This window comes from Heteronotia binoei, chromosome 9 (genome assembly GCF_032191835.1).
Source record: "Heteronotia binoei isolate CCM8104 ecotype False Entrance Well chromosome 9, APGP_CSIRO_Hbin_v1, whole genome shotgun sequence".
Taxonomy (NCBI): domain Eukaryota; kingdom Metazoa; phylum Chordata; class Lepidosauria; order Squamata; family Gekkonidae; genus Heteronotia; species Heteronotia binoei.
The window spans coordinates 92,822,531-92,846,604 of NC_083231.1; the positions used below are offsets into that span (position 1 = coordinate 92,822,531).

Here is a 24,074-nt window from a genome sequence, read left to right on the forward strand (position 1 = left end):
TATAGACAGTTCACGACAACTGCACATTTATTTATTTATTTATTTATATTTCGATTTATATCCCGCCCTTCCCACCGAGCCTCCAACAGGCCTGCAGCAGAAAAAAAATAATTGCAAAGAACGTATCAAAATGGTGACTTAATTAGCTGGCAGACCATTAATACATTTGTCATCAGGACATTCAGAAATTGTTATACAAAATACATTTGAAAATTGTTATATTTTACTGAGAATGTTTGCAATTTATGTGCTATCAGGACATCCAGAAATTATTATACTTTACTGGGATTGTTTGCACTGTTGTTATATAATTTCAATTTGTATTTATACAATTAAGGACAATTGCTGTCCCCCCGCCCCCCAAAAAAATTCTTTTTGTGACCTCTGGTACTCAGTACCTTTTCTGGTTTGCATTTCTCATTTGAATTTCCTGGACATCACGCTGCAAACAGAAGGTCTATTCAGAATTATATCTGGCAGTGGAACAAACCGATTTATCCAAAATCTTTTATCAACTGTCCTAATTCATTAAAATCATACTAAAATATATTGAACAGGGCTTGATGTGTTCCAGGAGGTACACAACCAGGCACATGCTAATGTCTACAGAAGTGCCACTGAAATCACTGAAAATCATACTCGGCTCCTAAATAAGAGCAATGGATATACAACAGAAGAATAATAACTTTATTGAAAAATGGTTTCCTTTTTTTAACTATATAAATTCGAAAGAAGATCCTCAAAAGCATGTCCCAAAAAAAATACATTGATTTTTCATACTATTGAAAAGTATATTTAAAGATTATATATTGTTTTGTAGTATATTAGAATTTTGCAACTGAGTGTAATGATAATAGGACTAAGATGAGCTCTAGTTAATTTAACTTAAAAGATAACTAAGACACAAATGTAACGCAGGTATATTATTGTATCTATTCGATTACTAAGCGTGTATCTGAGTTGTTGGTTATTGTTGAAAAATTAATAAAAATTTAAAGTTTAAAAAAAAATCATACTCGGCTCCTAAATTTTTTAATACAGAAGTTGCTAGGCCAGTGAGATTTACTTCCTGGTATATGTGCTTGGAGTTGCAGTCTTAGTTCTGAATTTCTGATGCCAAGTGAAGCAGCGTTACAAAAAGATCCAGCTAGATCCACACATCACTGTAACTGTGCACATGCAGAGTTCTATAGAGCTCTTGTAAAATAATAATTTTTAAAAGCACATGAAATACAAACCCTACGCACTAATGGTGTATAACCAATATACTTTTTTGGCATAATAAAAGTATCAGGTCCTCATGGATTTGCCTTGATCTGCTTTTGAACCTGCCGTTTAATGTGCTTTATAATTAGATTAAAACTAAACTCTGCACTCAGTTCTTTAAGGCTCAGACTTGAATCCTATGTCATGCTTCTGCTTGCAAAACTCACTGGGTTACATCCAGACTAAATTTTCCAGTGGCAGAATGCAACTTTTCTGACTCCCTCTTCCCCTTGATCTCCACAAAATGCTCCTCCTAAAGGATAGGGGACACTGAGGAGTTGCATGAAAGGGAGCTGAAGCAGGAAAGGGAACTGGGGAAAACTGCCAGTTGGTCTTGGTCCTACCCTTTGCCTATCACAGAGACAACCTTCCATTCCAGAGTGCATCCCTCTGGCACTAGCTGCTTTTCAGGTCATAGAAAGACACTCAGCTGTTGTAAGTGGAAGCACTTTGCACCAGAGGAATGCGCTTCACAGCAAATCATCACCTCTGCAATTAAAAATGTTGTGCAAATGGAAGCAAGGCACAAACTCCATCTTTTGACCTGGAAATGCCAGTTTGGTGTAGTGAGAGCCAGTTTGGTGTAGTGGTTAAGTGTGTGGACTCTTATCTGGGAGAACCGGGTTTGATTCCCCACTCCTCCACTTGCACCTGCTGGGATGGCCTTGGGTCAGCCATAGCTTTTGTAGGAGTTGTCCTTGAAAGGGCAGCTGCTGTGAGAGCCCTCTCAGCCCCACCCACCTCACAGGGTGTCTGTTGTGGGGAAAGAAGACATAGGAGATTGTAAGCTGCTCTGAGTCTCTGATTCAGGGAGAAGGGCGGGGTATAAATCTGCAATTCTTTTTCTTCTTCTATTATCTCACGGTTTACTTATTCTCTCTACAGTAGCCGCATGAGGTAGGTTAGGCTGAGAAAGACGGGAAGAGTTTCTTGCTTAATTAGGGTTGCTGCCAGGTCTGTGTTGGAAAATACCTGGAGACTTTGAGGGTGAATCCAGGAGATGCTGGGCTTTGGGGAGGGGAGGGGCCTCAGCATGGTACAATGCCATAGAGTCCACCCTTCAAAGCAGCCATTTTCTCCAGGGGCACTGATCTCTGCCAGCTGGAGATCAGTTATAAAAGCGTGAGATCTCCAGGCCCCACATGGAGGCTGGCAACCCTAACTTATATACATACATACACACACACACACACAAACACTTTCAAGAAGCAGATTGCAAACCTTTCACAATGGCATTTATTGCTCTTCTCTATATTTAGCAAATCCAGTTTCATAGAAGCTTTGATTTGAAAGCTGTTTGATCTGCCTTTTCATCACCCGATGATGGAAAGCACTTTCTTTCCTCTGCAAGGCAAGCCAGGGAAGGGATATCTGCCAGATTTGCAGTGCATGAACCAGCTACTAGTACCAAAAATAGGCGGTAAGGTTTGCAGTTAACTTGACAAACGTTGTTTCAGTGCAAAATCCTCAACTGTGCAACAATGAACTATGCATTGCTTCCTTGTAGCAAGTAAACAGAAAGAAAATGGAAATAACCAGCATATTCTAAAGCTGTTTCACAGAATTCAAAATACTCTTACATGTTTCGGGAACTAGTGGACCAAACCAATGAACCAGTGGACAAAGACATGTTTTCACATTTAGGTTCAAATGTGGTGGGGATCAATGTGTATGCTGCAAAGAGGTAGAAAGTGAACCAGTCCTTGTTGCCAAAAGTCAAATTTTCATGCATCTAGAAAATGGTTGCTTATGATCAAACAGTGGTTGTGCCTGAAGTCATGCATTTCCACCCTCACTGCAGAGAAACAGTACATACCTCCTCTACCCTAACTCAGCAAACATGCCTTGTGAAGTAAATTTCTGTATAATCTGACGTTCATGTGTTGCTCCACCACACTGCTGCAAGTGTTCCAGAGAAGTGCCTGCATGACAGCAGTGAACAAGCAAAAAAACCTGGCACTTCAATAAAAGCAGGCAACAGGAATCCCAGTAACTGGACGTCAAGTACCGTTCTTGAAAAAAGACCTAAATAGCTGGTTGCCTGATACCAGTGTCCTCACTCCTCCCTTTAAGGAGTGCAGTCCTGCTTGGTGACCCCAGTATGTTTCATTGCCTTGCAACATTAGTAGAGTGTTCCTTCCCTTTTCCATCTATGAACGTCTAATGAGCCTCTCTCTGGATACTGCTGAAGAACTTTGGTCATATTCATAGAATCAGAGTTGGAAGGGACCTCAAGGGTCATCAAGTTCAACCCCCTGCACAATGCAGGAAATTCACAAATACCTCCCCTTGCCCTCTGTTTCATGATCTGCCTACGTTCACAGAATCAGCCTTGCTGTCAGATGGCCATCTAGCCTCTGTATTAAACCTCCAAAGAAGGAGACCCCACCACCTCCCAAGGAAGCTTGCTCCACTGAGGAAATGCTCTGCCAGGAAGTTCTTCCTAATGTTGAGCCAGAAACTCTTCTGATTTAGTTTCAACCCATTGGTTCTGGTCCAACAGAACATAACTCAGTTTTATGCTTCTGTGATTTTAGGACCTAGGTGGTGGGGCCTGTAGTCTGACCCAGCATGGCAATTCCTGCATTCCCTATAGAATGTTAATTCTCATCAGAGTGCTTAAATTTGAAGTCATTGCTACTTGATTTAGATCCATGTTGCAGCCATTCAATTTGGACTGGACTCCATCAGTGCAGAAGTATCAAGCCAAATGAAATGTTTCAGGTTGGGGAAAGAGATCACAGACAGAAGGGCACAAGTGTAGATGACGACAGCAGCGATTATTTGCACCCTCCCACCATTGCTTACCTTTGGTCAACATCTCATCCAAGCTTTGGGTCTCATGGCCTCTGCCAACTTTTGCCCCTGCTTCTGTGGACTCTGCAGAGAACCAATGAAAGAACTGCAATGGTTGGCCTGCAGACTGGGCTCTGTGAGAAGTGGGCTGTCTGGTGTTCTTCTAGCTCTCTTGCCTTCTTGCAGGCTCTGATTCATTTTAAATTGCATTAATTTTTTAAAAAGAAATATTATTACAATTGCAATATATGCTCAGAGAAATGAGTACATAATGAATCTCAAAGATCTCTAGCACTGAAAGCCACACTAAACACTGAATATTCCACTTTCATCAATTGTGAAAATAAGCCATTAAAAGGGCCAAAATTCCTTATTTATCATCTTCTAATGTTCTAGGCCTTTTTGAGTCCAAACTGGGGGAAGAAATGGAATTTGAATAAATATATGCAAGTGCATCTTCATAATGATCAAACCTTTCATCAGCAGATAATTCTGTCTCCATAATCCAGGGTCAGATAGCTGTATTTCTGTTCCACTAAGTCCATTTTGCAAATATTTTTGTTCTCAAAGTTCTTTGCTCAGATAATCCAGTTCTCATTACTTTGGGTGCAAACACAGAATTGCCTTTATTCAAAGCCTGTTCTTATTGCATGAAGTGTATACAGTTGAAATGTATCCGGGCAGATTCCAGCAAAGCTAGCTATTCCTATAAATATTCATTCACACCAATGGCACTGTAAACTGTAGATGGAAGCAGTAAAGATTAAGTGAATATCAGAATGGCAGGTGTTTACCTCTTAATTGGTTTGATGGAAGGGAATTGACACTACAGCAGTGCAGGCATGGCTTCGCTTTCTTTTTCGATAGCTTCTTTTCAATTAAACCCAGTGCAGCAAGGAAAAATGGAAAAGGTTGACAATTTCATCATTTTGTTCTGCCTTGGTCAGCATATTTTCAAGAGCATCTGGCGTGAGAATGTGACTTGATTAAGAGGAAAGGCAGTACTTTTTCGTATGTGTCATTTCACAAGTACTTCTGCCCCCTGACTCTAACAGGGGTTCAGTTACATGGCAGCACATTACACATGCCAGAATCTGATCCTTTCTCATCCTGGAGAGGAAATGTAGTCTCCCATTCTAAGGGGCAATGTAAGGCCTCTAAATCCTTTTAATCTCAGTCACTCAGGTTAAGGTCTTGAAACCTGTCCAGGTTTACAGTTCCACTCCTTGGAAGAGGGTCTTGCTTGTAGAGAAAGGCAAATCTGAGAAGGTTCCCAGGAGCAAAGCATAAGGGGTTTTTTTCCTACACATGTAAAATTACTTACTGGAAATCCTTAATCTGTCAAGCAGACCAGGAAGCTAAAGGGAGATTTTTTTTAAAAAAAGATATCTTTAGGGGACTCTCATTCCCATAAGGACTGATTCTAAGATGCACATTTTCAGAACATTTTAATAGAAGACAAAATTGAGCAAGAGACTATTAAGGTCAGATATATCCTCCAGACAGAGTCATCTAGTCCAACCCCCTGCACAATGCAGGAAATTCACAAATACCTCCCCCTAGGTTCACAGAATCAGCATTGCTGACAGATGGCCATCTAGCCTCTGTTGAAAAACCTCCAAAGGAGGAGAGCCCACCACCTCCTGAGGAAGCCTGTTCCACTGAGGAACCACTCTGTCAGGAAGTTTTTCCTAATGTTTAGTCGAAAACTCTTCTGATTTCATTTCAACCCATTGGTTGTGGTCTGACCTTCTGGGGCAACATAAAACAACTCCACACCATCCTTTATATGACACCCTTTCAAGTACTTGAAGATGGTGATCATGTCAGCTCTCAGTCATCTTCTCTCTAGGCTACTAAACATATCCAGCTCCTTCAACCTTTCCTCATAGGACTTGGTCTCCACACCCTTCACCATCTTCGCTATCCTCCTTTGGACACATTACAACTTGTCTATATCCTTCATAAATTGTTGTGCACAAAACTGAACACAATGCTCTGGGTGAGGTTTAACCAGAGCACACCAAAACGATACCATCACTTCACATGATTTGGGCACTATATTTCTGTTGAAATAGCCCAAAATTTCATTTGCCTTTTTAGCCACCACATCCCACTGCTGACTCACGTTCAGTGTATTTTTCACTAAGACCCCTAGATCCTTTTCACACATACTACTGCCAAGACAAATCTCCCCCATTCTATAACAATGCATTGGATTTTTCCTACCTAAATGCAAAGCTTTACATTTATCTCCATTAAAATTCATTTTATTTACAATTGTTTGAGTCCTGAAGTAGTAGGATGGGATTCATGAAAGCAATGCAGTTTTTAAAGACAGTGTGATGTTGGGGCTGATATATTGGACAAGAACTGATGAAACCCAGACTGAAATTCCCCTCTGCCATGAAACAAATAGGTTGACACACCCGACCAGTCACTCTCTTTCAAAGTCTAATTTACTTGCTGTGAGGACAGAATGGAAATGGAGTATGTCCTGCTTCCCTATTACAAACAATCCTTCAAGCACAAAAGCTGAAGAACAGATTCAAGTCCATTCTTCTTCCCTTTATTTTCCAGAAAAATAACTGCAACATCTAAATTATCTGCTAATCTTACAACTGTCTACGAATCATCATGCTGAAATATGGAATATTAAGCATGGTATTAAGTTCCTTATTTTCAACCACTTTTCTTGGAAACAAATCACACTGAATTGTCCCAGATATACCCTAAAGGCAGAACAAGATGTGGTTCAGGATGCCAGAAAATTAGTCCCTGGGAGCTAAAGCCTAAGGAAGAATGAAATCGAACCAATTTTACTGAAGCAAAAAGCTGCCGGCTCCATTCTTTCCCAGGCAGTTTGATCCTTCACTAACATACATATTCAAAGATCCCTCAGAAATTTGCTGAGCTCAAATTTCTAGTGCTTTTCACCTCTAGCAATTGCAGCTTTGGAAGGAGTGCGGTGGCAGGGGGGAGCAATGGGTCTGGTTCCAGCAGCGGACTGGAAAACACACCATCCCATGATGAAGCATATCCTTTGACAACTTCCAAAGATGGGTTGTTGGCCCACTTTAGTAGTGAATTGCCTCCTTCCTATTTGCTTTTAGGTCATGACTAAGAGCGCAGTAGTTTAAATGCTGTCTTGAAATAATTTAATTTCACCGATTTTAATTTGTGAAATCACACTTCCTCACATACTTGGTTTAAATGTGGCAAGTGACCTTCCAATTCAGTTCCTGTTGCTTGATATGATAGTATCACTACTACTGAATGACTTCAGACAACCTGTTTTACTTGATTCTTAGCTAGTGGCAATTGAAAAATCAGTACTTAGTGGGGAAACCTGATGGTTTTGTTGGCATCTTAAAACTTCTGATTGGCTCCTGTCCATTAGGGACCCATCAGCAAGGATTTGAACTGTCTTTCCCCTCTGAATAAAACAACATTTATGTTGTTGTCAGTTGGTGCAAATAATGTACAAACAAGTTGTCTGAAGGTCTCCAGCAGAACATAGCCTCCACAACCACATCTTAAAAATTGTTAAAAAAAAACATGCAGCTTGTTTAATAACAGTTATGATCGTCCAAACAACTCAGAAGCACTTGATTCCTACCTCTGCACTGCTTGCCAAAATTAGTTGGTCTTGTGTCAATCTCTCTGTAGTAATTTTGAAATTAGTTTAAAATTTCTATAGGACTGCCATAACCCAATAATTGGACAATGATGCCAAAATAAAAATCTGCAGGGAAGACAAGTCATTCTATGTTTTCTTTTCCCTGGCAGTATAATGGGAATCTATTCTGATAACAAATAGACAAAAATAAGGTGCGGATTCTTCCAAGGCATGCAATAATCATCTACAAATTAAAGCAATAAGCATGATATAATCTTTCAACACTAGAGGGCTGTTCTGCACAAGCTAACTGAATTATTGGTGGTGCTACCTGAAGCCAAAGGAAGCTAAGCTATTTTTGTTGTATTAATATTAAAATGCTACATTTTAACAACAGGTTGAGATGCCCTGATGCATTTTTGCAATAGCAAATGTTTAAAGAGACTCCTTTCCATGAAAATCTTTTTGCCTTTCATAAGCAGTTTATTCCCTGGAAACTGTCATTCTCCTTCTGGATCTTTGTGGTCACAGCTCCTTATAACCTGCTGCTGAAAGTGTGAAATTGTGGATGCTTTCCCCTTCTCCACTCCAGAGACTGAAATCCCACCCAGCCCCTGTACCCAGATGACTCAAGAAGTATTCACAATCCAAACTGATCCCCAAATTTGGGTATCATATCTGGCAGGTTGTTACATTATGAAAGCTGTATGATTGGCTCTGTGCCTTCTTCCGATTGAATATCCAGCATGTAACCTAAGGTAACCTGAGCATTCCTTTTTCCTAGAAAGGCTTCTTCGTTCTAACCAGAGCTGTATAATGCTTTATTGGTGGAGAACCTTACTGACAATACAAGTTCTAAAGATTGAAATATTCTCCATATTTTGTATATCATATCTGAGTGTCTCATTACTTTAATTCAGATTAGAACCTTTCTTTTGGATATACTTTCTTTTGGATATATTTTCATTCCACTTCCTCCTGGTTCTTAACCATTTTGACACTGTAGTCCTTTCAGCTAGCAGTCAAACCCACAGGAAGCTCCAGCTGGTCCAGAATGCAGCAGTGTGACATACATAAACCTGTGCTGCACCAGCTACACTGGCTCCCAATGGTATACCAAGTCAAGTTGAAGGCTTTGGTGTTGACCTTTAAGGCCTTGAGCGGTCTGTGACCTATGTATCTCTGGGACCACCTCCTCTGGTATGTCCCCGAGAGAGTGCTATGCTGTGTTGAGAACAATCTACTGGCAGTTCCTGGATCTAAAGATATTTAGTTGTCCTCAACCAGAGCCAGAGCTTTTTTGGCCCTGGCTCCAACCTGGTAGAACTCTCTGCCAAATACCATCAGGGCCATATGCAACTCTGCAAGGCCTGTAAGGCAGAGATGTTCTGCCAGGCTCTTTAGTTGAGGGTGCAATGACTCCATCACAGCCAGCACCCTCCCCTCCTTTGTTTTTTCATCCATCTTCACTTCAGCCCTCTCTTCACCTGCACATGAGACAGTGACGAAGTCCAAAGTGGGGAAACAAAAGAATGACATCATCTGAGATAAGGTAGCTGGAGTTTTTTTTGTTTTTAACAGTTGTACATTACGTAGGGCCATACATTGTAAATAAATAATAAATACTCCTTCCCCTTTATAATTAGCAAATATGAAAGAAGGAAAATCAGAAAACACACATTTAATGTGTTCTATCTGCCGACTAGTAAAAATATACTATTTTGCTAAACCAAGTTGAATAATTCTTATGATCATCAAACACATGAAAAAGCAGGTGAAAGTATCAGTGTGATGTCATAGGTAGATTAGGTGCGCTGGAGGTCTTGCATAAGATCCAATCGATTCCTTGCTTCACATTTAATGATGGCCACTATAGAAACACCAACCATGCATCAATTCATTGTAGCAAAAATGAGGACTTCAAGTATTCCCTACTAAATTTTGGCCCGAAGATCATCAGGTTGGAATCCTGGTAGCCTGCTTTCAGTGTACTTATCTTCTCAGAAACCAAGGAACTTTCCTTTCATTATGCCATCTTTCTCTTTGATCGCTTATTTTGCCACAGAAAGAAGTCTCACAATCCATGCATTATTTTCATGGTATATTCCAGACCAAAGACCTTCCTTTGGTACCTAAAGTAGCACTGTCAGTTCTGAGAACATGGGCACATACATCATCAGACTGAATTGTACACTGGTAAAGCTGGAGATTCCAAAAGAAACTGGCAACCTGAGCTATGAGAATATACTCCATATTTCTTGTTGTTCAGTTAATTAATCTCGGGCGGGGGGGGTGGACTGCAGACACAGGCCACCTTTAGGATGAATGGCTGGTCAACCTTGCTTTCTAGTTTTTCTCCTTCCCTGGAATATGGTGATTTCTTCTCTCATTTTCAGCATATGGGTTAAGAGTTTCCAATAACCAGAAAATGTCTATATGGAACAGGAGTACCTTAATTTGCATCCAACCTTTTAAAAAACTTCTGACAGTTCCAGCATTGCTTCATATACGATTAACAATGAATATGGACAATGTTTTATCTTACTTGGAATTATCTCACTTGATTCCCTAAAGATTTATACAGGTTTTAATCATGATTTTAACTGTTCTATCATGGATTATCCTGAATGGCAACACTAGAACCAGACTTAAAATCTCAGACGTAAAAGGAAACATGCAGCTCAACTTACCTTTTCAAGTTTCTTCTTCTATTAATGACCTTTCTTCCTCTATTAATGAACATTAAAAGTACAGTTCTCAAAGCAAACCAGTTTCAGTTTCATAGCATCTAAGTCATTTACATAATTGTTTCATATATTTTCATACCAAATATTATTTTAACAAATTTATTTTAAATACAAACTCTGGTTCCAAAAAGAGTATTTATTTGAACGCTGTTTTTCCAGAGAGAGGTCACCCAAATACAGTCTTTTTCCAAACCAGATTTCTATCAGAAGTATCTGCTTGCATAACTAATTTTATCTGATATACAGCTTTTGAGCATCATACATACTTGTATTTTTTCTTCCAGTCCCTTTTCACCTCAAGCATATGAAAGCAGGAAAGCTCACAAACATTTTTATTAGAGGGGGTTGGGATTCTAGGTATGAGTGATGGCTCTACACAAGTATTTTTGCTGTGTACAAATGTGATAGTTTAAAATAGTACTTTATTCATTCGGCTGAAATGACACACAGTCTATGTATAGTTAATAGATTTGACCTAGCAAGCTATACCGATGTTACAAAAATGCTCAGCAGTTTCTTTACTCAGTCCAAAGTGACTATGAAAATCCACATCAGTTTGACATTTTCCCAGCACTTCTCTCCGATCCCCTTTCCTTCAGTAAAGACATATCTGAAGATTCAGTAGGAAATTAATTTGCTTCTTGTGGGATTCAAAGCTTCTTGTTATCCATGGAGCAACTCTACCACAGTCAGACAGAAGGTAAATGATTTGTTACACAAGATTATCAGCTGTCTTCTGTTCTGATTAGTTCTCATCATAACAGACAGCCACTGTCCAGCAGAGTTAGATATACTAAAACTAATTTATTCTAATAGGACTGAAGTGTGCGGTTGTGGTCAACATGTCTTTAGTAACACTTGGCCTGAGGGGGGCAGGTTTGAGACTGTTAACTCAGAAGCCTGTTAACTCAGAAGCCTGTGCAATTTAAAATGGGTTAAATTCATTTAGTTAGGGGCATTTTAAGGATTGTTACAAGATACCTAATCCAAGATATTATATCAACAGAACAATCCGAAACAGACTGACTTCAATGGAATTATGTTTAGGATTGTGTTTTAAATCTGTCAAAACACTGTTTTCTTGTTTTGTCAGCATATTTCACTGAGAGACAGGTGTGTCTGAAGGGTTCTTTTTAGGGATATACATTTTTTGATATTGGGCTATAGGGAGAAAATGACTGTCTTTGTAGAATTTCAACCAAGTGGTACAGAACCTTTAATATCTCTAAATGTGGCATGAACCACATGGAAACAAAAGGTTCTGAAAATGTGAACGTTTACCACCATATCCTTAGTGCCTTAGTTAGCAAGGTTTAGTTCAATTTTATGCTACTGCAAAACAGCCTGGGAACTACATTTATAAATCTTTTTGAATAATGCTTTGCATTATGTGCTTTCTATCTTTCTCCCACTCTGTTCTGTCGCAGAGTGTACCCAACAGCCATAATACTATATAATAAATGGGGCCAACGGCCTCTGAAAAATGGCTATAAAATGAACACGACCCCCCCCTCTCCCCCTTGAGAACTAGGAGCACCAAGAATTCCCATATGTTTTCTCTTCATTTTCGGATGACGAGAAAGCACATGGGGAAGCTGAGCTGCAGATGCTGCTAATGCGGCTACTTCTGTTACCAATGGCATTCAGACCGACAGCTCTTCATGCCAAACCAACAACTGTACTCCATAGCTCTGGAATAGGACACTGGCAACGGCAGCTTCCCCCCCATCTCCGCAGAGACAACAGCAGCCACCCGCCTTGCTACCAGCCCAACACTAACGGGCGTTTCTCCAGGATCCACCACTTAAACTGCAGGAACTGAAGTTGAGAATTACACCACTGGAGACACGTGCAGTATCCCCCAGCTTTGAGTCTTGGTTCCAAAACGCTTTTGTTTCCTTCAGCCAGCTTGCAAAGAGATCGGCATGGAAGTGCTTCCAAAGTCGCCTGCTGAGCAGATCATTATTCAAAAAGGGAAAGCTGGAAAGAGCAACAGCCGAATGATGAAGCACCATCCTCAAGAGCCATCAACATCCTCCTCCAAGGAATCGAACTATGTGGAGATTTATGATTTCCCTGGAGAGAGAGAAGAGAGTCCCCAGACTCTAGAACTGACTTTGGCAGGGAATGGAAGTAAAGTGGCCTTTATCAGACCTAAAAATGGATCTTGTGGGATCAGTGAGGTTAACAGATTGGCTAACAATATACTGGCAGACAAATCTGCAAATCAAGCATCCCAGGACTATAAATCTAAAATGCAAGGCACTCCTTCCCCCCTGGGAACGAAGGCTGATGAGGTGGGGGGAAGCATCACTGGCACCAGCCCAGGAGGGTCTAATGAGAACACTGTGTCCCCTAGTATTTCCAACATTCAGCTTTACACAAACGGCTGTCCAGAATCATCCTCATCCTCTTGTCCTTCACCAGTACAAACAACAGGCAGCTTTCCAAAAATGGATGACATGGGAACTGAAGGGAAAACCTCCTCTTCTTCATTTGGATATGAAAGCGATGAGGATGATGATGCAGACTGTAAAGAAATCTGCCTCAGTAACCAGAGAGGTGGGTGCAGGCATGCTTCACAACTGCTACAGTCGCAACACAGCTACACCAGTGAAACCAATAGTAACAATAACGATGAAGCACATTATATTACAACCCATGAAATCCAGCTTAGCGAAGTAGACCATGACATGGACTTTGATTATGGATTAGCCTCTCGATGGGACTTTGAGGACAACAATGTAATTTATTCCTTTGTGGATTATGCTTCCTTTGGGAGTGAAGAGACCCTTGCAGACACACAGACGGAAGAGGACAATAGCTGTTATCTGAGCACAACCACCAGTGATCCTAATAATCAGACAGACAGTATTGATAATACCAGCAGTACAGAGATAGTCAGCATTAATTCTGAAAATGATACCCCTAGCACAGACAAATGCGCCAGCTCGGAAGAAAATCAGTCCAAGAACCTCAGCAACATGAGTGAGAATTCTGCAGGCCAGATACTCCTATCAATCAAACCAACTTCCAGGGCTATAAATGAGCCTAGCAACCAGCACGAAAAGCAAAACATTATTTATGCTGCCAAGCATGAAGGCGACATGAGCCTCTGTGTCTCCACAGCTCATGAACGAAATACAAGTTTAAAACAAGATGTGTTTCATGACTATGCAAAAAAATTCATTGCAGTACCTGCACGCCTGCAAACAAAGTGTGGAGCCATAAGAGCAAGGGAACTGGGAGGATATTCAAGTGGTGCTTCCAGTGTGGTGAGTGAACTGGATGATGCAGACAAAGAAGTAAGAAGCCTGACAGCAAGGGCATTCCGGAGCTTAGCTTATCCCTACTTTGATACCCTGAACCTGAGCTCCAGTGAATCCTCTACATCACTTTCAGATCATACCCTGGGAATCAACCGGTGGTCAACTTACTTGGACTTAAAGTGTGGCGGTCTTGGGCAGAAAGAACAGAATCTTTTCAAAAGCAGCACAGCATCTGCTGGATGGAACAAAAGCACTGGGGCAAAGACATCCAGCGACCAGTTCTACATTCACTCCAATAAGTCACAGACGAAAGCATTAGAATTTGTTGTCAGCAAGCTTGATGGGGAAATAACACATGTTGAATCGCCACCTTGCTTCGAAAAACGGATACAGTCAGGCTCCCGAGTTGTTACTTTGTTGGAGACTTTGAATTTCAGCAGCAATATTAATGCCGGTGTCCCCAGACCTGCTAAACCTTTGGAAAATGCTGCTGCTGGATCAGGTTGCACAGATGAGATTACAGAAACACTGCCAAAGGAGCTGGGCAATGAAGCTTGCAAACAAACTGGGCTGGCTGCAGAAACCATGGAAGGCACACAGAAGAAGTCAAAATTTGCCTCCAGCCTCCTCAAAAATGTTATCTCAAAGAAAATGCAACTGGAGCATGAGTTCAAAATGGAAAGGGGAGAGATCACAGACAACACATATTCTGGTATGTCCAACTCTTTATCTTATAAAGAAGTGGATGCCACCTCCAAAGAGAAGTTAAGGGATGGGGGTTTGCAGAGACAGAATTCTAGGTATTCAGAGGGTAGCTCTGACTACACTATTGTAACAGCAGATGATTTGGGTGAGTTCTTTGAAAGTAAGTCCCCTACCTCCAAGCGGTCTACTCCCCGAGAGGGAAATATTAGCCTGGAACGATCCATTTCAGAAACACACTTGGAAGAGGCATGCAAAATAAAAGAGAGCGCTTCTGAAACTCTCAAGGCAACTTTCCTTCGTAGCCAGAACAGTGCATTTAGAACATGGAAAGAAAAAGAAGCAGAAAAAAAAGAGGAGAAGGCGCTGGTGGGGAAACTGAAAACGTCACCCAAAAGTGACTGGAAGGCTGATTTAGGAGAAATCTCAGCCAGCAAGTCAACTAAAATGTCTCGCCTCTTTGTTCCAAATATTCAACAAACAAGCATAGAAAAGCAATCCAGCAAACAGGTGACAAAATATTCTACAGCAACCAGTGCAGAAGCTCAGACTGCCATTGCCACCACAATGATCAAGCCTAAAGCTCCTGAAATCAAAATCAGTTTGGGCAGTGTGCAACAGAACAAAGATCATCCGTTCAATATTGCTAAGCTCCTCACACCTAAGATAGCTGGAAATGTCCCAAACTTTTTCAAGGCAGCTGAAGATACCAGATGCCAGCCACAAAAACAATTTAAAGGTGAAGGTGTGGATAAAGTGCCCCAGTTCATGGTTCGCGATGTAAGGGAAAGTAAGCCCAAGGTCCAAGGGCCTATACATCAGGTGAGAGATGTTAGAAAACTCATCAAAAGTAATTACGGCCACGAGTCTGCTGATAATAGTGACAGAGGCAGCGTCAGCTCTGATCAGGGAACCTCTGAACAGAAACCCAAGCAGCTGGTGACAGCCGGCATTCCCAGGCCTCTGTCTCCCATGGTGATAACTTGTCAGGCCGTAAGCAACAGCAAAGAGGACAAGAGGTCCAGCAAGACTACAGAGATGGGGGCCAAAGCAAGCAGTGGAAGCAAGATGCTGCCTTCCAGCCAAGAGGGTACAATCTTGGTGCACAGGACCTCAGGGAGGCTGCCCGTGGCTACCATTGCTCCTAACAAAAGTGACCCTCGTCAGCCTGCTGTGCTGAAGATAGTCTCCAAAACATCTGTGCCCTGGAGGCAGCAACCACAGCTTCCACTACCACCACAGCCTACAGCAGCTGAGAAAAGCAGCAAGATAGGACAATTAGTGGTGTCTGGGGAAGAGGACCTTTCCCGGGATGAGATGCCCAAATCATCTGTTGCTGTGAACCACCAAGCACTGGAGAAGCTTACAGCAGCAGTCCGGAGCATGGAGGAGCTCTACAGCTTCAACAAGAACGAGTGGAAGCGCAAAAGTGACCCCTTGCCCATAACTGACAGCCATGTCTTGTCCCTCATTGCCAGTGAGGAACGGGCCATCGGGACCGTGTCCAGTGCCAGGGAAGAGTTGGCAGCCAGTGCCAAGGCAGAGGACCAGGTGGCAGGTCGGAGCGTGCGGCTGACCACATCCCCCAACAGCAGCATCACTTCAAGCAGAGCTGCACCAGAACGCCAACCACGTAGCAGGACTGCCAACCCAAGTAAGAACGTAGAGAAGGTCTGGGCCAAGACAGCTGCCTTTGAGAGCCTGGCACAGGCTCATGAGCGGCCACGTGGGATGGGCTTCCGTGGGGAGGTGGCGACGGCCACTGCAGGGGCTGTGGAGAGGGCCAGAGCTCCAGCGGTGCCCCGGAACACCTTCACCTTCAATGCCCAAAAAGCCAAGCCTCCTGAGGAGCCCTCGCCACCCCCACGAGGCCTCAAAGGTCAGGCTAGGCCTCGCTCCATTAAACTCTTTGGCGACAACAAGCTAGGCCCGGCCGAGCTTGACAAGGGGCCCAAGCAGGCGGCACCCGACTGCGGGAACTACTTGGCCATCCCGCTCAAGGCGTCGTCTGAGGAGCCAGCCGCAGAAACAGGAGGCGAAGGTGGCCCCTCGGGCCTCCCTTCCGCAGCTGCCGCGGCAGCCGCCCTGTGCAGCCACCACCAGTCCCTCAGGAACCAGGCAGGCGCCAACCCGGCCAAGGGGCAGCAGCCCGAGCAGGAAAGCAGCAGCGGCCCTGCCGTGCCTCAGCCTCCTCCACTTCAGCAGCAACCCCACACGGCAGTGGCGTCGGCAGCGCCTCAGCTGGAAGTGTCTCCCGCCCAAATCTTCCCTCAGGCCCTGTCCCTGGCCGCAGCAGCCGCCGCTCTAACAGGAGCCCAAGCCGCGCCTTTGCTCTGCTTCTCGCCTCCCATGCCAGCCCCGCTGCAAACTGCGGCCTCCGCCGTCGACCCGGCAGCTTTCCCGCCTCCTCAGACGCAGCGCAAGGTGCTGCTGGACCTGAGCACGGGCCAGTGCTACGTGGTGGAGACGCCTGTGCAGCAGCCCCCTCAAAAGAGGCGCCTTTTTGACCCCGAGACAGGACAGTACGTGGAGGTGCCCCTGCCGGCCCAACCGCCTCCGCCGCCGGCCATGACTCCCATGAGCCTCCCCATGTCCCCGCTAGCGTTGGGCGCGGCGCCAGGCGCCTACAGCGCCCCCGCCGCGGCCTACATGATCTACCCGAGCTTCCTGCCCGCCGTCTTGCCCGCCGGCGCCTTGCAGGGCACCCTCGGCCAGCAGCCCGGCGAGCTCAGTTCTGCAGTTGCCGTCGCGTCCAGAAGCACCGCCAGCCCCGGGGCGGAGAGTCCTTATTACATGCCCACGGGCAAAGCTCCTCAGCAGCAGCAGCAGCAGCAAGCAGCAGCCGGAGAAGGGAAGGCCCCTCTCATCAGCATCACCTCGCAGCCCCTGGGCCCCAGGATCATCGCGCCGCCCTCCTTCGATGGCACCACCATGCGCTTCGTCGTGGAGCATCGGTGATGGAGGCAGCTGAAGGGTGGTTGGTGCTGCGACGGGTGAGTTCAAAAAAGATGCATTTGTTTAGTTTATATTTTTATCCTTCCCTTTCTCCAAGAACATCAGCGAGGCAAACATTTTCCTCCCTTACTCCATTTCACCCTCCCGACAATCCTGTAAGGTAAGGAGGCTGGGAGAATGAAGGTTCCTGAGTCACCATCAAGTTTCTTGGCAGAATGAGGATTTGATCCCAAGTCTCCTAGATCCTAGTCCGATGCTCTAAGTGATACAGAAAATAAACGTGAATTTCGTTAGAAGCCCTCCCCCTCCAATGTGTCAGTCTTTGGTTTGCAGATAACATTTGTAGGAGTGTGGAAGACAATGTTCATATATTGTCACATATGAAGATTGCACTAGTATCTGTTTTGTGTGTGTAGGTTATTTCATTAGGTATTTATAACTGACTTTTCTCCTCATTGGGGGCCCAAGGTAGCTTACATTATTCTGCTCGCCTCTTATTTTATACTTGCAAAGACAACCCTGTGAGGTAGGCTACGCTAAGAGGGTATAACTGGCCCAGAGTCACCCAGTAAGTTTCATGGAAGAGTAGGCAGCGTGGGGATTCAAACCTGTGTCTCCCAGATCCTAATCTGGCCACTGAACCACCAGACAAAGTTATGCAAGAGGGGAGATACATAGTTGGCACAGTCAAGACTTTTATGAGTTTCACACATGCACAGGTGGAAGGAGTTTTGTGATAACACATTAAGAAGAAGAGCTTTGTGAGAACACATTAAGTTCCTTCATGGATTCCTCTGTGGAGATGTGCGCAGAAGGCTGCATGCTGTTGTGTGTGATGAACACACGTCTGTTTCACTAGGCAGAGAGAGAGAGAGTGACAATCTAAGGCTTATCAAAACAACTGTGTGCACATTGCATTCCTTAGTTATGCAATGGTGTGCTTGTGGTTTGCATATGTGTTTCCCACAGAAAAATGAAATCCATGTAGAAAATTGTTTCATGTGACCTTAGAGATTAATGTGATTGAAGCATTTTTGTAAAAATTAATTGATGTTCCATACTTGGTAACTTTCTCCACTGGCACTGCTCATCTTAAAAGAGAGAGAGGGAGAGAAAGAACATGCGTGTTTCTGAAAAAAGCATATATTGCAGGAAAATTTCTATGGGAGACTGGATGTACAAATTCCAACACTTGCAGTTCCTGAAACCTGTTGTGGTCTCTCTCTGATTGCAAGAGTGAATTCTGACAAATATCTGATCCAGAAAGCACACTGGGGGGTAGGGGCAGGAAAATAAGTGTTGTGTCTATATGTGCATTTACACTGAGTGGTCTGATATACAGTATTACAGATAGGTGTTGAGAGTGCAGATCATCTCACCCCACATTTCAAATAAACTGCTAGAGAGGCTGAGCTACTATCTCATTACTCATGTGTAACATATGAGACAACACTCAGATTGCCTTTTTGTGTGTGTGGAACTTTAACTAATAGGCCAAAACGCAGTGAGTAAAGTTTGTGTTAACACCATAGCCACGTAATAGGGAAAACTTCAGTGCTGTTAAAGGCATACATCATCCCAGAATATATTGGCATTCCCAAAAATTTGCCCCCACCCAATGACAACTTCTGTCTTCTGCAGGCAAGGCTAGCATGGTTGCACTGTATGTTTTGGGAAAGGGGCAACATCGGCAAAGAATCCTTCTGCAGCATATTGAGCTTTCTCTCATACTTGGAGTTTAGAGTCCAGCCTTTCATAATGACAAATATCTTTGTGTGGGGGAATAAGCTTGAGTAGTAAATCTTTCATCTTAATGAGAGGCATACTCTATATTTGTGGTTACTCAAATAGCCTTGTCAGATTTCTGCATAGACTAGAACTGCAAACAAGTATGTTCTTCTAACTTTGGGCTTGCTGTGAGCCCAGTACATGATTTCCAAAATCCAATCTACTTAAATGTGTATATATATATTTAAATTAGCTGCATGTAGCCTTTATATCACTGACCCTCATATGTTTTATTACAAGATTTGCCGCAGGCAATTGCATGTAACTGAGGAAGCAATCCTAAGCATGTCTACTTGGAAGTAAGTCCCATTTTAGTGAGTGGGACTTACTACTGCAAAACCATTCTTGGAATTGCAGCCTGAGTTTCTTCTTTAAAAAAAATTAAAAGCATCTGATACACAAATTATAGCAACTGATGGCCAATGATGTTGGTTGAGTAGCTAACTACCAAATTTGACAGATCTCTCCCACAGGAAAAATATAGTTTTCACAGAGATTATTTTTGCTGAATTTGAGTACTGGGAGAATGAGAGACAAAAATAGCCAAAGAAGTTGCACATTTTTGTATTGTTGTAAAAGAATTTTACATAGTCTGTTCTCAGCCTCAAATTAAATTGTGGCAGAGTACATATTAGATAAATAATGGCCCAATTACATAGGACAGGATCCAAAGAGTTGCTTAGGGTTACACAAAACTAGGACAGCAGAATTTTTTTAAAAATTGAACAGCTGATTCCCTACTATCATCATGAGCATACCACAGATAGCTTCTGAGATAGTGCTGCATTTAGGAGAAAAGAGTTTAAAGCCATCTTGGGATCACAGAAGTTATTTTACCATTCCTTTAGATGCCTTAGCATTTAGCACTTCTACATAAAAACTACATTGACTACAAGTAATTATAAGAACCCAAAAATTACTGTATACAAATACAAGTAGTTGATCTCTGGTGGGGATGGTGGTGAATGCATGTGTTTGTATTCTAGTCCATGAAGAATATCTATTGACCTCCAGAAGCCAAGATCCTTATGTTAAAGGACTTAACAGCCCTCTCTACTCTTCAGCTAGAAACTGTAGTAGGCGGTGTTCCCTCTAAACTGAGTTAGTGTGAGCTAGCTCACAGATTTTTAGCCTCCGGCTCACACATTTTTGTCTTAGTTCAGGAAGGATGACCCCAGAGCACACTAATTTATGCAGTAGCTCACAACTTTAATGCCATTAGCTCACAAAGTGGAATTTTTGCTCACAAGACTCTGCAGCTTAGAGGGAACACTGGTAGGTACAATGTGTAACAGGAAAAAAGTCCTTTAATGTAAATATACATAATGTAGAAAATCAGAAGCACTGTTGATTTAAAAAACACACCCTAAAATGCATTTAAAAGTGACTTTTATGGATTTATGGGGTAAGTGAAACAGAAATGGTAAAGCGCTTTGTACTATGAAATGTGTTATATGTATGCTTGGATAAACAGGGCACTATCGTAAGATGCTTTCTAGTAATCTTTATGCAGTAAATTGAGAACTTAATTAGTGTGTTTGCTTTATCTTACAGGCACAAAGAGCAAGAATTTTTCTCCCTTAATCTGAAAATAACTTGGTAATGTTAAGCTCTCATTTTCATTGCTACTTTTGCTTTCTTGTGTATTTTTCATGCATTGCTTTGTACAAAAACGAGTGTGAATGTTTTTGTGTTTGCATAATGCCCTTTGTTTTGGAACTATGCATAAATTTAATTATGCACATGTGGATGAATAAATTCTGGTATTTTCTGTAACTTTTTAAATATAATGCAGAAACCTGGCAATAATCTTTGTACCTACATTATATGGTTAAAAACCTGAATACATGTTTTGTGCAAATCAGTGTAAAGAAGCGCTGATGACCATTCTTTTAGAAAAAACAATTTTGTGAAGGAACAATAGAGTGGGAGAAGAAAGTATGCTTAATCCTTTCCTCACTCCAGGTCTTGCCCCTCTCAGCTACTTTCTTTTCTGTCAGAGTTCTAGATGCATGTTCACACACTTCTGGAACCTCAGGGGAGGGAAAACAGATGCAAGAGAAAAGGTTAAGTACATACTCATCCTTCATCATTTCTTTATCCTTCTGCAAACTGTTTTTTTTTTTTAAAATAAAGCATCCACTGGGGCCTGCACTAGACACATTTGTTTGTAATGTGTAGTTTCCCCTTAAGATTAACTTGATACCTTTTATAGATACCACTCAACTGCTATAGATGGATAGATGGCAAATTTGTTTCTTTGCAAATATTCAGGATTTGCAAGTAATAACCAGTACACTGGCATTACACTTAAAGAATGGGTGGTCCTAAATCAATTCCCATTGAAGTAATTTGTAGTCTTGGAATAATCTTCAGAAGCACTTTAATCAGCTGCCTTCACACTGTCTAGGTTCCAATCTAGCTAAAACTAGTCATATCTAAATTGCACAGAAAACATGTTAGCCATAACTAACTTTCCCTTGTTCTGTATGCATTTTAGGCTTACCTACACACTGTGTGTAGTGTGATCCATGATCAGATTTCCTGATATATTTTTACCTGTAAAAAGCAGCAGGGGAGGAGATGGCTTGGGGCCATAGTTGTTGAGTAACCCCTTTCTCCTGGTATTATTTTCCACTTAGAAATCATTCCCCTGGCTTCTAGCTACTCCAGTGGGGGGGAAAGAAAGGTACAATACAGGTCTTGTTTTCCTTTGTGGAGCAGCTAACAGATATTGTTTGGTCCCCTTTGGTTTGTTTTGGGAAGTGGAGGAAAAGTAGAAAGGTATTATCCCTTCCCTCTCCCAGCATTGCAACTTTGGTCCAAATCAGGCTATCCCATGGCTACTTCATAAGGCAAAACAAAAAAGTTGAACTATCTGATCATGGATCTCTTCCATAATGTGTAGGTAGGTAGATTCCTGGACATGACTAAATTTAGCAGGAAGAGGCCCTAATCTTTAGTTCACCTTTGTGTGTATTTCTGTAATAATTTCAGATCTCATTGTGAAAATGACTTGACAGCTTGGTTTGGGTGTTCTTAAAATTTAAAATAAGCTACTCTGTATTGTCTTGTAACATTACCAGGAGCCTTGACTGCCATGATTTTTATTATTAATGTTAGAGAGATGTAAAAGGAAAGTAAACTTTGAAATTGCTATCTTTCTTTGTTGGCAGGGCTCCCTGTGCCTTTAATAGTTTTGTGATAGATATCCAACAGATGAATTTTTTCACTGTATATTGTGCGGGGAAAGATGTTAAATAACTGACTGTTGTTCAGGTGCCCCGAAGAAGTTACCTCTAGTTTTGAAACTCTTTTACACAGAAGAGGATAACTTTTCCTCTCCATTCATTTAGAAGGTATAGTTGTAGCTCCCCTCTCCCCCCAGGAAATGTATGAATTTGGGAGAATTTCCCAAGGAAGTGCTTTGTGAGTAGTAACCCAGTCAGTGTTTGTTTTTTTTTGTCAAGTGTCAAAAGCCAGCACATGTATGTTTGGCATGAGGATGAGGTTTAAATAATCAAAGTTCTATCAAGGGAGAATTACCACTGTAGTGAGTTTTAGTAACTGAGGGGTATTACAGGAGTTTTACTTGGTTGGAGGGCTGCTATTGTTATTACACTTGCAGTGCACCCCTGTGTAGAGTTGCTGCAGTCTAAGACCATTGAAATCAGTGGGTTTAGACTAGAGTAAGTCTGCATAGACTAGCACTGTTAAGGAAGCCACATCCACAGAGCAACATCCTGAGCTCCCAGTTTGCTAGTTTAATGCCAAATCACCAGTGCAAACAGGTTCTACAGAGGTTTTCATGTCCTTCTGTGTTATTAATGGTGACCGTAGATTTCCTCCCCAGCTTGCCCTTGTTTGGAATTTTGGAGAACTGCAGGTAGAGTTTCATTTATGCAATGGGGCTTTCCTGTCACCATTCTTACTCTAGCCCTCTTGTTTCCTTCTCCTCAGAAAGCAATCCTGAAGGGTTATGGGACTCTCCAGAATAGTGTGGGACATGGCAAAGGGGCTACAGCTGAAAAGAACAGAAGTGCTTCTTAGAGTTTGTCTGCTGTGTTACAGATGCTGTGTAGATTACAAAGACTGCATGCACTCTGTCAGATCTGCTGACCTAACTCATCCCTCCTTTCCCCAAAAACATGTCTCCATTTAATTGTATATTGCACTGAAGTCAGAACAGTTCAGAACCAAGGAACTTAGGGTGAGCTTGCCAGTGCCACTTTCCCCTTATGTACTCTACTGTTTGCCTGTTGTGGTTTTAATACTGTTGCTGCTGAAATGAATCTGCTCAGGCAGAAACATCTGAGGAATTTTGAGAGAAGCAAAAATATTTTCACAACTTTTGCAGAATTTCTCAGGGAGATTTCACACATTCTTAGATATCAGCAATGCTCATTGCCATTGGGTGTTATCTTATATTTCCATAAACCCAGGTAAATTTCATTTGTTAACATTGCATTATGCTGCTGTGAGGAAGGTATAACAGAAATTGAAACTATGGACACACAGATTCTGAACAAGGAAATTATGCTGTATACATACATGAAAGGATGTTTGTATACAGCTCTTTGAGGCCGTTGTTGTGTAGTATGCTGGAAGCCATGATCTTAAGAGTTTTTCTTTTAGTAAGACATAGGGGGGGAAAGGAATTTGCTCTTTGCTCTATCAGTCTGGCATGGATAACAAGGCTGGCCCTGTTAAGAGGAGTGTCTTCTTTTGATTACATCTTGCTCATAAGCAGGCCTGTTATTTAGGCAGCAGATAGAGCTACACTGACCCATGCAACTGTAACCTCCAAGTTGGGCTACAGTGACATGCTTTGTGCCTTTGAAAACATCTAGAGACCTTTAATTGGTACAAAATGCAGTAGTGAGATTCTTATCTGGGGTCAGCCACTTGGAAAATATCAGGCCAGTGCTACTT

General features: G+C 42.3%; 1 protein-coding gene across 1 annotated transcript; it reads left to right on the plus strand.

The window, feature by feature from the left end:
• Positions 1 to 12,353: 12,353 nt before the first annotated feature.
• C9H4orf54 (chromosome 9 C4orf54 homolog) lies at positions 12,354 to 21,003 on the plus strand. The gene is made up of 2 exons (XM_060247387.1): positions 12,354 to 17,392; positions 20,697 to 21,003. The coding sequence occupies exon 1, from the start codon at positions 12,354 to 12,356 to the stop codon at positions 17,355 to 17,357; it is 5,004 nt and encodes a 1,667-aa protein (XP_060103370.1). The 3' UTR covers positions 17,358 to 17,392; positions 20,697 to 21,003.
• The last annotated feature ends 3,071 nt before the right edge of the window (positions 21,004 to 24,074 follow it).